Source organism: Papio anubis, chromosome 20 (genome assembly GCF_008728515.1).
Source record: "Papio anubis isolate 15944 chromosome 20, Panubis1.0, whole genome shotgun sequence".
Taxonomy (NCBI): Eukaryota; Metazoa; Chordata; class Mammalia; order Primates; family Cercopithecidae; genus Papio; species Papio anubis.
Genome location: NC_044995.1, coordinates 21,968,550 through 21,983,109, shown reverse-complemented (window position 1 = coordinate 21,983,109; position 14,560 = coordinate 21,968,550). Strand labels below are relative to the sequence as shown.

At 53.8% G+C, this 14,560-nt stretch overlaps 1 protein-coding gene across 1 annotated transcript in view; it reads left to right on the top strand.

The window, feature by feature from the left end:
- The first annotated feature begins 8,707 nt into the window (after nt 1-8,707).
- GPI (glucose-6-phosphate isomerase) overlaps nt 8,708-14,560 on the top strand; it is a 46,342-nt gene continuing 40,489 nt past the window's right edge. The window contains exons 1-4 of the mRNA XM_021930980.2: nt 8,708-9,061; nt 10,016-10,106; nt 10,453-10,521; nt 12,267-12,386. Of these exons, the coding sequence (XP_021786672.1) occupies nt 8,940-9,061; nt 10,016-10,106; nt 10,453-10,521; nt 12,267-12,386 (402 nt within the window). The 5' untranslated portion in view covers nt 8,708-8,939. The remainder of the gene's footprint in view (nt 9,062-10,015; nt 10,107-10,452; nt 10,522-12,266; nt 12,387-14,560) is intronic.

Sequence of the window (14,560 nt, the reverse complement as noted above, 5' to 3'; positions counted from 1 at the left end):
TAGCTGGGCATGGTGGCGCGTGCCTGTAATCCCGGCTACTCAGGAGGCTGAGGCAGAAGAATCGCTTCGCTTGAACCCAGGATGTCGGAGGTTGCAGTGAGCCGAAATCGTGCCACTGCACTCTAGCCTGTCCAGAGAGCGAGACTGTCTCCAAAGAAAAAAAAAAAAAAAGGCCAGGCATTGTGGCTCACACCTGTAATCCCACCACTTTGGGAGGCTGAGGTGGTGGATCATGAGGTCAGGAGTTCAAGCCCCGCCTGCCCAACATGGTGAAACACCATCTCTACTAAAAATACAAAAAATTAGGTGGTGTGGCCGGGCGCGGTGGCTCAAGCCTGTAATCCCAGCACTTTGGGAGGCCGAGGCGGGCGGATCACAAGGTCAGGAGATCGAGACCACAGTGAAACCCCGTCTCTACTAAAAATACAAAAAATTAGCCGGGCGCGGTGGTGGGCGCCTGTAGTCCCAGCTACTCAGGAGGCTGAGGCAGGAGAATGGCGTGAACCCGGGAAGCGGAGCTTGCAGTGAGCCGAGATCGCGCCACTGCACTCCAGCCTGGGCGACAGCGCGAGACTCCGTCTCAAAAAAAAAAAAAAAAAAAAAAAATTAGGTGGTGTGGTTGCAGGCATCAGTAATCCCAGCTACTCAGAAGGCTAAGGCAGGAGAATTGCTTGAACCCAGGAGGCAGAGGTTGCAGTGAGCCAAGACTGCTCCACTGCACTCCAGCCTGGGTAACAGAGCAAGACTCTGTCTCAGACAAAAAGAAAAAAAAAGAAGGACTTGTCTCACTGGATGATGCCATCCTGCTAAGCAGAAGGAAGATAGTATCATGAGAACCACAGATGGAGGGCAGGTCACAGGAGCATTTCAACTCATTTTCATTTACAGAAAGCACCTCATTGGAACCATTTTTGCTGATCTGAAGGAAATGGAGTAATGTGGGCATTGATATATAAGCTGCTGGTGTAGGAACCACTCTTCTTTCTGCCAAGGTGCCCTGAAGTTGAGCATGGGGACCAAGTCCCAGAGCCTTCCAAATGCACCTCAAGACAAAGTTGCTCAGTAACAGCCATGCTGCCTGAGTGTGCTGAAGAACACACTGGAAGTCCATATTAAAAAGCTAGCAGGGGCCGGGTGTGCTGGCTCACACCTGTAATCCCAGCAATTTGGGAGGCTCACCTGGGAGGACTGCTTGAGGCCAGGAGTTCAAGACCAGCCTAGGCAACATAGTGAGACCCCATGTCTTTAAAAAAAAAAAAAAAAGCCCGTATTTTATTTAAGTGTGTTCCCGTTTAACACAAGCACCCAGTTCTCTTGACTAGTTCTTTTTTTTTTTTTTTTTTGAGACGGAGTCTCACTCTGTTGCCCAGGCTGGAGTGCAGTGGCCGGATCTCAGCTCACTGCAAGCTCCGCCTCCCGGGTTCACGCCATTCTCCTGCCTCAGCCTCCCGAGTAGCTGGGACTACAGGCGCCCGCCACCTCGCCCGGCTAGTTTTTTGTATTTTTTAGTAGAGACGGGGTTTCACCGTGTTAGCCAGGATGGTCTCGATCTCCTGACCTCGTGATCCGCCCGTCTCGGCCTCCCAAAGTGCTGGGATTACAGGCTTGAGCCACCGCGCCCGGCCGACTAGTTCTGATTCACAGCAGTGCTGGAGGCCAGAGGGCAGGAGCCCCATAGCTCTGGCTGTGTGCGAATGAGTGGGGAGGGAAGCTGAGCAGATGCTACACCTGACCTACTGCAGGGGCCTCACAGGCCTCAGCCCATCTGAGGTACTTGGGAGGCTTGTGACCTTCCTTTCCCACCTGGGGGCTCCTTGGATAGCGGGGGGCTTCCAGTTTGGAGGCTGAGATGCTGCATGCCAACCATGGGGCTGTTAGGGGATGGCCTTTTGTGCACCGTGTGGCCACTGCTGTAACCTGCCTCCTAATGTGGAGACAGGAAATAAACCTTCCCAATGATCAGCTTCTCCACTGCCCAAAAGCATGTATGTGGACAGCATGACTGGCTACCTCCCAGCCACAGGTACCCAGGAGTCTGAGGCATCTCCAAGGGTAGGCTCTGGAAATAACACATGCACATGGCCTTACAGCACAGGGGTGAGCTCCTGAGCCCAGGCCTCTGTGGGTCGGTGAGGGGACTGGATGTGGCTTGTACCGGAATACTGACTTGAAGATGTGGGCCTAGGTGAGGGAGGATTGTTTGAGGCATGTCACATTCATTTCAACATTCACTAATGTCACATAAGGGCTAGGCCCTTGCTAGGAGCCAAGACTGCAAAGATAACAGTCCCTGCCTTTAAAACTCAGTATTTTAGGGGAGACAACCCATCTTTCCCGTCCTTGGTAAGAGAACCAGCATCCACCAGCAACCCAGTTGCTCAGGCTGAAATCCCAGAAGATATTCTTCATTTTTTCATTTCCTCATTCAACTAATCAACAAGTCCTATAAGCGTATTCCCAAGCACACTCAAATTTCACCATGTTCTAGCCAGGTGCTGTGGCTCACACCTATAATCCCAGCACTTTGGGAGGCCAAGGCAGGTGGATCACCCAAGGTCAGGAGTTCGAGACTAGCCTGACCAACATGGTGAAACCCCAACTCTACTAAAAAATACAAAAATTAGCTGGGCATGGTGGCGGGTTCCTGTAATCCCAGCTACTCAGGAAGCTGAGGCAGGAGAATCGCTTGAACCCGGGAGGTGGAAGTTGCAGTGAGCTGAGATCTCACCATTGCACTCCAGCCTGGGCGACAGGGCAAGACTCCATCTCAAAAAAAAAAAAAAATTCCACCATGTTCTTACATCTCCACTGCTATCTACCTGGACTTCACCTGGCTCCTGCCTCTCCCCCACAGCCTCAGAGTTTCCCATGCACCCTCCCCTACTTCCAAGTAGCCTTGCCATGTGTCCTCCAACTTGCCTACCTGTTGCTCCCAAGGCTGCCTGGGCCTCTCCATCAGTTTTCTGGGGTTAGAGCCCATCTTCCAGCCTGGCTTCGTTTCTCATGACAGCACTTAGCACTCTTCTGGAATTTTGTGTTTGCATTTGTGTCTCACTGGAATGAAGGCCCCATGAGAGCAAGGAGCGAGTCTTGTTCATGGCCACATGTGCAAGGTGCAGGACAGGTCCTGTGACCACCACAATGCAACTTGAGACATGAAAGGATGTGTTGCCGGGGCCAGAACTTACGAATTCTAATACTGAGCAAAAAAAATAGAACCAGAGGCTGGGTGTAGCAGCTCACGCCTCGAATTCCAGCACTTTGGGAGGCCAAGGTGGGAGGATCACTTGAGTCCAGGAGTTCGAGGCTGCAGTGGCCGATCGCTTCACGCGCACTCCAGCTCTGGGGTAATAGAGCAAGACTCTGTCTCTAAAAACGAAAACAAAACCACCAGACTAAAGGCTCTCAAGGCTAGCTAAAAAGAATACTCATTAAATTACATCACAGGCTGTCCCAGGACAGGGAAGGGATTAGCACTACGGTGGAGATGCGCGTAGGCCCAAGCAGACCTCAAATAAAGGTAAAGCTTTTTTTTTTTTTTGAGAGGGAGTCTCGCTCTGTCGCCCAGGCTGGAGTGCAGTGGCCAGATCTTAGCTCACTGCAAGCTCCGCCTCCCGGGTTCACGCCCATTCTCCGGCCTCAGCCTCCCGAGTAGCTGGGACTATAGGCGCCCGCCACCTCGCCCGGCTAGTTTTTTTTTGTATTTCTTAGTAGAGACGGGGTTTCACCGTGTTAGCCAGGATGGTCTCGATCTCCTGACCTCGTGATCCACCCGTCTCGGCCTCCCAAAGTGCTCGGATTACAGGCTTAAGCCACTGCGCCCGGCCCCAGTGTAAAGCTTTTTATTCTCGTGGAAACACCTATGTACAATGAAGAAAATGTTTTTAAGCACCTAGCAAAGGATTCGGGACTCTGGTAATGAAGCCCCAAAACGACAAGAGTCGGTCGCGTACGGTAAAGCCAACAACAGGTACAAGCTCTAGTCCTCTTGGGGGCGTGGTGAGGAGGCGGCCCCTCCACGCACCACTCCCGGTGTGCGCATGCGCACAGCCTTATGCAGCGCATGCGCACAGCCTTATGCAGCGCATGCGCACGTGCACTCACCACGTCCATCCCAGACGTGCGGACCCGGGTGTCTGCAAGGCTCGGTGTCCGGACTCTTGCGCCCGACCCTGCGCGGGGACATGCGCACAAGCGCTCGCCCAGCCCACCCGGACGTGCCGGCCCACACGCACACGCGTGCGCACCTCCCCCCGCGCCGCGCCCCATCCGCGCTCAACCCCGCCTACACCTGCTCCGTGGCCTCCCCGGAGACGGTGAGCCAACCCCGGCAGCTCCACGGGGCCCCAGAGGCGCGGGCCCCTCGCCTTCGCTAGTCAACATGACTCAGCATCCTCGGTGGACTCGCCCCCCCGCCCCGAAACAGATGTCTAAAATCTATCGGCGTGGAAACGCCACTCCACGCCCCGCTCCCGACTCCTTCAGCTCAGGCCCCAGAACTGACCACCCCACCAATCCCCTGCCCCAGTCCCTCTGCCTTCTCTCCCATGACTACCTGTCCTCCAGGGCCTGCCTGATCCCTGTCCAGCGGCCCTGAAGTAAGGTCTGAGATGTCTAAATGCCCATACCTCAGTTTCCCCATCTTTAGAACGGGGCTCTTGTTTGGAACTGTGCCCGCCACAGCCTGCAGTAAGTGCTAGCTTCATCAATACTCAGTGGCAGTCAGTTACTTTTCCAGGGCTGCCTTATGCTTGAAATTAAATCTTAGCTATCCAGAGTTAGGACTGTCCCTGGACTTCCTAACTTGCCTCTGCTCTCAGGTGTACCCTCTGGTCCGCTCCTCTCTCGGGGCCAGATCATCTTGCAGGGGGCACATGAAGGTGTCTGGCTCTGCAGCATGCTCTCTTGGAATTTCTGGGCTAGGTTTCCTTTCTATTATCCTTGGTCAATCCCTGGTCCGGGGGCATGACCCCTCCCAGATTCACTGCCCCCAGGATCCTGGGGATTCTGAGCCCTAAGCTCTGCATATGGTAGTGATTGTAGTGATGGTGGTAGACAACAGAATATAAAATGACCTTATGGCCAGGCACAGTGACGCACACCTGTAATCCCAACACTTCGGGAGGCTGAGGCAGGAAAATCTCTTGAGGCCTGGAATTTGAGGCCAGCCTGGGCAACATAGTGCAACTCAGTCTCTACAAATAATAATAAGAAGAAAATTAGCCGGGCAGGGTGGCTATGCCTGTCGTTCTAGCTACTCAGGAGACTGAGGTGAGAGAAGCGCTTGAGCCCAGAGTTCAAGGCTGCAGTGAGCTATGGTCATGCCACTGCACTCCAGCCTGGGTGACAGAGACCCTGTTTCAACTAATAAGACATAACTGGGATGATGAGCGGAGAAAGGGATTGCCTGCTTCTCCACTTCCCCTCCACTTTTTTCCTAGGACTGAAGAGGAACTGGCAGGCAGCACAGGGCTGTGATTAAGCACAGGGTTCAGGAAGGAACCAGGTAGCCTGGGTTGATTCTCTAGTTAAGAGCAAAGTGGCTTGTTTCACATTTCTTTCTTTCTTCTTTTTTTTTTGAGACAGGGTGTCACTCTGTCACCCAGACCAGAGTGCAGTGGCATGATCTCGGCTCACTGCAACCTCCGTCACCCGGGTTCAAGTGATTCTCCTGCCTCAGCCTCCCTAGCAGCTGGGATTACAGGTGTCCGCCACCATGTCCGGCTAGTTTTTGTAATTTTAGTAGAGACAGGGTTTCGCCATGGTGGCCAGACTGGACTCAAACTCCTGGCTTCAAGTGATCTGCCCGCCTTGGCCTCCCAAAGTATTGGGATTACAAGTGTGAGCCACCATACCCGGCCTCGTTTCACATTTCTTTTTTTTTTTTTTTTTGAGATGGAGTCTCGCTCTGTCGCCCAGGCTGGAGTGCAGTGGCATGATTCAGCTCACTGCAAGCTCCACCTCCCGGGTTCACACCATTCTCCTGCCTCAGCCTCTCGAGTAGCTGGGACTACAGGTGCCCAACACCACATCCGGCTAATTTTTTTCTATTTTTAGTAGAGACGGGGTTTCACCATGTTGCTCAGGCTGGTCTCGAACTCCTGACCTCGTGATCTGCCTGCCTCAGCCTCCCAAAGTGGTGGGATTACCGTGTGAGCCACCGCATCCGGCTTCGTTTCACATTTCTTAACCTCTCTGTTAAATGGGGAGGACAACAAGGTATCCTTCATAGGACTGCCATGAGGGATACATGGAAAGGATTTAGCATGGCACTCTGCACATAGTAAACCTGGCTAGAGTAGTGGCCATGTTAGTAGTATTGTAGTATGATGATGAATGGCTTTGGATTAGTAATGACCTTTCTTCGTACTTCTCTGTTTTCTCCCTGTAGCCACTGTGATTTACGGCCCACCAGATAGGAACCTAGTTTCCTGCTAACAGAAAATCCAGGCTGGGCGTGGTGGCGCATGCCTGTAATCCCAGCACTTTGGGAGGCCGAGGTGGGTGGATTACCTTAGGTCAGGAGTTCGAGACCAGCCTGGCCAACATGGTGAAACCCCATCTCTACCAAAAATACGAATATTAGGCTGGGCGCAGTGGCTCATGCCTGTAATCCCAGCACTTTGGGAGGCTGAGGCAGACAGATCACGAGGTCAGGAGATAGAGACCATCCTGGTCAACATGGTGAAAACCCATCTCTACTAAAAATACAAAAATTAGTTGGGCATAGTGGCACATGCCTGTAATCTCAGCTACTCAGGAGGCTGAAGCAGGAGAATTGCTTGAACCAGGGAGCTGGAGGTTGCAGTGAGCCGAGATGGTGCCACTGCACTCTGGTCTGGTGACAGAGGGAGACTCCGTCTCAAAAAACAAAAACAAAAACAAAAATCAGCCTGGCGAGGTGGCGGGCGCCTGTAATCCCAGCTACTAGGGAGGCTGAGGCAAGAGAATTGCTTGAAACTGGGAGGCGGAGGTTGCAGGGAGGCAGAGGTTGCAGTGAGCTGAGATCGTGCCATTGCACTCTAGCCTGGGCAACAAGAGTGAAACTCTGTCTCAAAAAAAAAAAGGAAAAAAAAAAAAAAACCAAAATCCATGTAACTTTGGAGTTTCAAAGTAAATGTGAAATCTGGAATAGTTGAAGCTTCCGGGAATCACAGAGGCCAAATTGCGAGAGGTGTACATTATGGAAGGTTAAAAGGCAGGGGAGGCCGGGCACGGTGGCTCACGCCTGTAATCCCAGCACTTTGGGAGGCTGAGGCGGGTGGATCACGAGGTCAGGAGATCAACACCGTCCTGGCTAACACGGTGAAACCCTGTCTCTACTAAAAATACAAAAAATTAGCCGGGTGTGGTGGCGGGTGCCTGTAGTCCCAGCTACTCGGGAGGCTGAGGCAGGAGAATCGCTTGAACCAGGGAGGTAGAGGTTGCAGTGAGCCGAGATCGCGCCACTGCACTCCAGCCTGGGGACAGAGCGAGACTCCATCCCAAACAAACAAACAAACAAAAAAGAACTCCAGTAGAACAAATACCGTTCAGCACTACCAGGGTTGTGCTAGGTGTGGAAGCTCAGTGAAATCTTAGAGTTGACAATTCTTAAAGAAGGGCCATGTGGACGGGGCTGTTCCCTGGAAAGTGCTGTGACCACTCAGTGGCCACTCATTTCTTTCGTTGTTAGCCTTTCCCTATTTTCTTTTTTTTCTTTTTTTTTTTTTTAGACAAGGTCTTGCTGTGTTACCCACGCTGTATACCCAAGGAGTCCAATGGTGGTAATCACTGCAGCCTCGAACTCCTGGACTTAAGTGATACTGCTGCCTTGGCCTCTCAAGTAGCTGGGACTCTACAGGTGTGCACCACCACATGCCCTGCTAATTTATTTTTAGTATTTTAGAAGCAGTGTTTTGCTATCTTGCCCAGGCTGGGCTTGAACTCCTGGTGTCAAGCTATCCCACCTCCCAAAGTGCTGGGATTGTAGGCAAGAGTGCCCAGCCCCAGAATTCTTACAATGACTTACAAGGTCTTATGTGATCTTGTTGCCTCCCTTTCACTCTCTGACCTCATCTTCTTTTTCTTTTTTTTTGAGACGGAGTCTCACTCTGCTGCCCAGGCTGGAGTACAGTGGCTCACTGCAGTCTTCACCTGCCAGGTTCAAGTGATTCTCCTGTCTCAGCCTCTCGAGTTAGCTGGGATTACACGCACGTGCCACCAGGCCCGGCTAATTTTTGCATTTTTTTTAGTAGAGATGAAGTTTCACCAAGTTGGCCAGGCTGGTCTCGAACTCCTGACCTCACGTGATCCGCCTGCCTCGGCCTCCCAAAGTGCTAAGATTACAGGCGTGAGCCACCGCGCCCGCCCCAGTGAGTTTCTTCTTAATTGCAACCTGGATTCTCAGCACCCTTTTCATCTTGCTTTTCCTCAATAGCCCTTACCAGCACCTGACACACATCATCTGTTGTACTTGCTTATTTGGCACATATGTATCCACAGCGCCTGGAACACTGCCTGTAACGTGGAAGGTGTTCGAGCTGTAGAGTTTTGTCGAATGAATGAATGAAGCCGACCAGTGCACAGGGAGTGCAGTGGCGCCATGGGTAGCTCTCTGCAGCCTCCAACTTCTGGGCTCCAGTGATCCCCGGGCTCTGCTCATCCCTCTCCACAGCCACTTCCGGGCAGAAGCCAGCGAAGCGGTGGCGCAAGCGGTAGGGAGAGAGGAGCTGAGGCCCCAGATCAGCGGCCGCGGGCAAGGTCGCTTAGCGGGCACCCGGCCTGGGTATCGGGGCGCGGGTCGGGGGCGGGGCCGGGGCCGGGGCTCAGGGGTGGGGCCGGAACGGGCGCCTGCGCCATAAAGGCCGCCGCGCGCCCCCGCGCCTTGCTCGCTGCGCGCTGCCGGCGCTCCTTCCTCCTCGGCGCGCGTTCCAGTCCGCGTACCTTCTAGTCCCGCCATGGCCGCTCTCACCCGGGACCCCCAGTTCCAGAAGCTGCAGCAATGGTATCGCGAGCACGGCTCCGAGCTGAACCTGCGCCGCCTCTTCGATGCCGACAAGGATCGCTTCAACCACTTCAGGTGCGGGCGGGCCGGAGGCGGGGGCTGCCACGCGCGGCGCCCGGAGCCGGGCACGCGGGGATGGGGTCTGGAGGCGGGGGCAGTGGTGCTCGGGGATCCCCGCCCCCCACCTCCAGGCCACGGACTGGGGCCCAGGCCGAGGCCGCACTTCGTCCTTGGAGTCTCCTTGGAGTGCGTTCCTGGGGTCTTGCGGCCTCGCCGGGGGTCTCGGCGCCGTGTCTGCTTCGTCACGAGGAAAAACGGGCCTCTACATGGGGACGTTTCCCCTCCCCCACGTCGTGCAGCTCCGGCCATTTGAGCAGGGGCTCCTTTCGCAGTTGTGAGGAGAGGCCCTGGCTGACGCAGCAAGCGGGAAAGGGCTGTCCCTTTCCATCCGCTCCTGGCCACATGGGCTTGGGACCGTTTGCCGGGCGGGCAGCCCGGGCGTGGGGTTTGAGGGAGCTGGGTGGAAGGGTGGAGACGTCGGGTGTGATTCCTGCAGAAGAGACCTGTGCACGACCGGGAAGTGGGAAGGAGCATTGGAGGAAATCATGGGCCGGGGTGCGGCCGAGCGAGCTCTGATCACTGATGCTGGTGGAGGAGGGGGCGGGGAGCGGCTGTGGCTCTGGGCTAGACGTCCCAGTGGCCATCCCTGTCATCTGGATGGGTGCCTGAGTAACTTACGGCAGAGAGTGGAAGCCCTGGGAGGGGGTGGTCCCCGCCTTCAGTCCAGACTCCTCACCCAGGGTCTGCCTGCATCGAGGGTCTGTGAGGATGGCTTCTTTCTCTGTGCTGCTGTTGCAGATCATCCTGGTGGGCCAGCAGGTGACAGACGTCACCACTGTGCTGGGTGGCCGTGACCCTTGTGGGGCGTGGGTCAGGGAGGATGTTTCTTCTGGGAACAGCTCCTGCTCAGGACAGGTCTTCCACTAGGGAGACCAGGGTGTGGTCAGCAGCATCTCCATCTTTCTGCAGCCTGACCCTCAACACCAACCATGGGCATATCCTGCTGGATTACTCCAAGAACCTGGTGACGGAGGATGTGATGCGGATGCTGGTGGACCTGGTAATGTTCTGCTTGGGGAGGTATAACTGGTAACTGACAGAGTGATGGGCGAGCTGGGCTCCTGGGCGTCCCCAGGACCTTGAGCATCTTGAGTTTTTCCTCTCATTCGACCTCGGTGACCTCCTCTGTGCAGGTGAGGCACCTGCCCTGGCTTAGGTTCTAAGCAGCATCCCGGGGACCCCAGTGTCTGATGTCTGAGTAGACCCTTCCCAGACAGTGGGAGAGGGAACCAGGCAGCAGCCATCTGTCTGTCTTATTGGGGACAGCACCAAGCCTTGTGTTTGAGGGCCGACACTTGGGATGGTCAGTTTGGGCGGGACCAGGCCTCAGTATCTTCTCTTCCTAGGCCAAGTCCAGGGGCGTGGAGGCCGCCCGGGAGCGGATGTTCAATGGTGAGAAGATCAACTACACCGAGGTAAGCAGGCCCCACATACCCTCTGGGGCCTCCTTCCTTCCCTTTGGGGTTTATCTGACTGTTAGCTGCATTACCCTGTGTCTTCACCCCTTCTCTTGGGCAATGCTTTTGCTTAATGAGGGGCCTGAAGGCCTTTTTCCTCCTGCTTTGTAGCAGGGCTTTAGGGTGTGTCTTCCACAAGATTGGTCGTCTAGGTTTGGTGAGCTCCTTGGAATGGTTCCCAGTGTCTGCCTGGGAGGAGGACATCACATACCCAGAGGGAGAGTTTCTCAAGGCTGACATTTTCTTGGAGAAGTTAACTCTAATATATCCTCGCTGCAAGTTTTAGTAGCGACAAGAAGAATCTTAATCACTAAAGACTTCAGCCTACTCAAGCAGTAGGAGTCAATAGGAAGCAGTGGTGAGGCCAGGCCTGGGGACCTCTGTTCCTGACTCAGTATGGGAGCCAAGCCTGGAGGTATAATGGACACTGAGCACCCAGACTCTGTCCTCATGATGTCATTATCCTCCTCTTACATGGGAGGAGTCTGAGGTTCAGAGGTCACATCCCTTATCTAAGATGTGGTAGCTGTAAGAGGCAAAGTGGAGATTCACACTCAACCTGTCTTGCATTGTGGGTCTAAGCTGAGAGAGGATGCAATCAAGGAAGGCCTTCTGGAGGAGTGCATTCACCTATAAAACGTGGGGCAGGAGTGGGGTCTGGCAGGGTGAGGGTGGGGTGGCATGAAACCTTCCACCTTAGCAAGCCTCTCACTGGGTTGGAATCCCAAGATGATCCTTTTCCTGCCCACCTAGGGTCTTTAGACCTTCCCTCAAGGACTCCTCTGCTGGCTTCAGGCCGTTTCACTCACGTAGCCGGGCCAACCGCCTGGCACCGGTCACGGACTTCAAGTCTGGTTTGGTTCCTGGCAGTTGGTAGTTATCGGGCTGCTTGGTGAGGGAAGCTTGAGTTGCATACCTTGCTGCAAATCCAAGGAGCTGAGGACACTGCCTAAAAGGTGCCAGCAAACACCGTGGACACGCATTGGGAGGATGAGGTTACTTCAGGCTTAGTGAGCACTCGTCTTTGGAAAGCGTTTATTTATTTATTTATTTATTTTGACATGGAGTCTCGCTCTGTCGCCCAGGCTGGAGTGCAGTGGTGCGATCTCGGCTCACTGCAACCTCTGTCTAATGGGTTCAGGCGATTCTCTGCCTCAGCTTCCCGAGTAGCTGGAAATACAGGTGTGTGCCACCCCACCTGGCTAATTTTTGTATTTTTAGTAGAGACAGGATGTCACCATGTTGCCCGGGCTGGTCTCGAATTCCTGACCTTAAGTTATCCACCCGCCTTGGCATCCCAGAGTTCTAGAATTACAGGCTTGAGCCATGACGCCCGGCTTCTGAAAGCATTTATTGCTTGGTTCTGACATGTGTTGTCCCCATTCTCTGCCTTTGCCCACTGTTGCTCTTTTCTCTCACTGTTCATGCCCTGAACACCTATGGCAGGCCCTCTGGGCCTGTCCTAGGCATGTATGGGTCCTGCCCCCATCTCCTCCCGACTGTCTGCAGCACATAAGTCCTTGGGGAGCTCCTCCTCCTGTAAGCATACAGTGGGTTCTTGGAACAAGATCATGCTGCTAACAGAGACCTCAGGGCCTGCCTGTCTAGTGGATAGAGGGCCGAGCTATGGCACCATGCCCAGCTGGGAGCATGGCTGCCTGGGGTTGGGGGGACAGTCTTTACACCCTGACCCTCATCCCCAGGGTCGAGCTGTGCTGCACGTGGCTCTTCGGAACCGGTCAAACACACCCATCCTGGTAGATGGCAAGGATGTGATGCCAGAGGTCAACAAGGTTCTGGACAAGATGAAGTCTTTCTGCCAGGTAAGTGGCTACTGGGCCGGACTCGCCCTTGGCCGTATGTGAGTATATGGGAATCTGGGATCCCTGAGGGGCAACTTTTCCCCTCTTCTTGGAGGCAGGACTCAGGCTCTCACTGCAGCTTAAGGGAGGAGTTGCCTGTGTGATCGCTGACCCTGGGGGTCTTTGCTGAGGCCTGAATTTCTCCTGGCTCTGCTCTGAAGGAACCTGCTGGCAGAAGTGGGGGCAGTCTCCTTCCTGAGTTACAGACACCTGTGGGCTCATGGTGACAAATGACAGAGGCTCAGAATGAAAAGTGGGGCCCAAGGGGCCGGGCGCGGTGGCTCATGCCTGTAATCCCAGCACTTTGGGAGGCCGAGGCAGGCAGATCACGAGGTCAGGAGATCGAGACCATCCAGGCTAACATGATGAAACCCTGTCTATTAAAAATACAAAAAAATTAGCTGGGCGAGGTGGCGGGCCCCTGTGGTCCCAGCTACTCAGGAGGCTGAGGCAGGAGAATGGCATGAACCCGGGAGACAGAGCTTGCAGTGGGCAGAGATTGTGCCACTGCACTCCAGCCTGGGCAACAGAGTGAGACTCTGTCTCAAAAAAAAAAAAAAAGAAGTGGGGCACCCGAGAAAGGGGAACTAAAGAAAAAGAAAGGACTTTTTCTTTTTTTCTTTTTTTTTTTTTCTTTTTTTTTTTTTGAGATGGAGTCTCACTCTGTCGCCCAGACAGGAGTGCAGTGGTGCGATCTCAGCTCACTGCAACCTCTGCATCCTGGATTCAAGTGATTCTCCTGCCTCAGCCTCCTGAGTAGCTGGGATTACAATTATGCGCCACCCCGCCCAGCTAATTTTTATATTTTTAGTAGAGATGGGGTTTCACCATGTTGGCCAGGCTGGTCTCAAACCCCTGACCTCAGGTCATCTGCCCGCCTCAGCCTCCCAAAGTGCTAGAATTACAGGCGTGAGCCACTGCGCCTGGCTGGAAGGAGCTTTTTCTAACCTCTTTTGTCATACGCCCTTATCTCCCAGTCTAGAAATAGATAAAACGTTGTAAAATTTCCTCAACCCTGGCTGGGTGTGGTGGGTGGCTCATGCCTGTGATCCCGGAACTTTGGGAGGCTGAGGCGAGCGGATCACTTGAGGTGAGGAATTTGAGACCAGCCTGGCCATCATGGTGAAACCCCATCTCCACTAAAAATACAAAAATTAGCCAGGTGTGGTGACACACGCCTGTAATCCCAACTACTTGGGAGGCTGAGACAGGAGAATCACTTGAACCTGGGAAGCAGAGGTTGCAGTCAGCTGTGAGTGTGCCATTGCACGCCTGGACGACAGAGGGAGACTGTCAAAAAAAAAAAAAAAAATTTCCTCATCCCCATTCCCATCTAACCCTCCAGAAGCAGCCTTTGTAAAGTTTCCTGTAGCCAGGCGCAGCAGCTCATACTTCTAGTCCCAGCTATTCAGGAGGCTGAGGTGGGAGGATGGCTTGAGCCTGGGAAGTCGAGGCTGCAGTGAGCCATGGTGACACCACTGCACTCCAGTCTGGACAACAGAGCAAGATCCTGTCTCAAAAAATAAATGTAAAAAATAGAAAAGTTTTCCTGTGAAGTCTTCCAGAAAGTTCCTGTGCACGTACACATCTGTCATCTCCTCTTCGAAACATGTACACACGTGCACATGCACGCAGTTTGGTTTTCTCCCTGCTCTTCTGCAACTTATTTCCACCTGGAAGTATGTAAGCGGTGTCTGTGTGTCAGTGACAGTGCATGTAACATGCCTCCTTTTCCTTGTGTGTAGGGTGGTAGGGGTTGCCTCAGAGACCAGCTAAGTTTCCCCACATCAAGCACTTGCCTCAGTGTCTATCCCAGGGGTGATTGTGCAGGGGTGGGTTGGCAGACGTCCTCAAGCCTGGAGAATGAGGGTGATGCCGGTGTGTCTGTGTGGGCTATGCATGCGCCAAGGGTGATCATCCAAGCTCTTGTCAGCTGTGATCATTTGCTGCTTGTCCTAGGAGCAGTGGTCTCCACATGTGGCTGGTCAACGTCCGGTTACTTTGGCCAAGAGCCACTTTCAGACCTGAAAATGGGCTGGGCACGGTGGCTCATACCTGTAATCCTAGAACTCTGGGAGGCTGGGCAGTTGGATCATTTGAGGTCAGGAGTTTTGAGATCAATCAACATGGTGAAA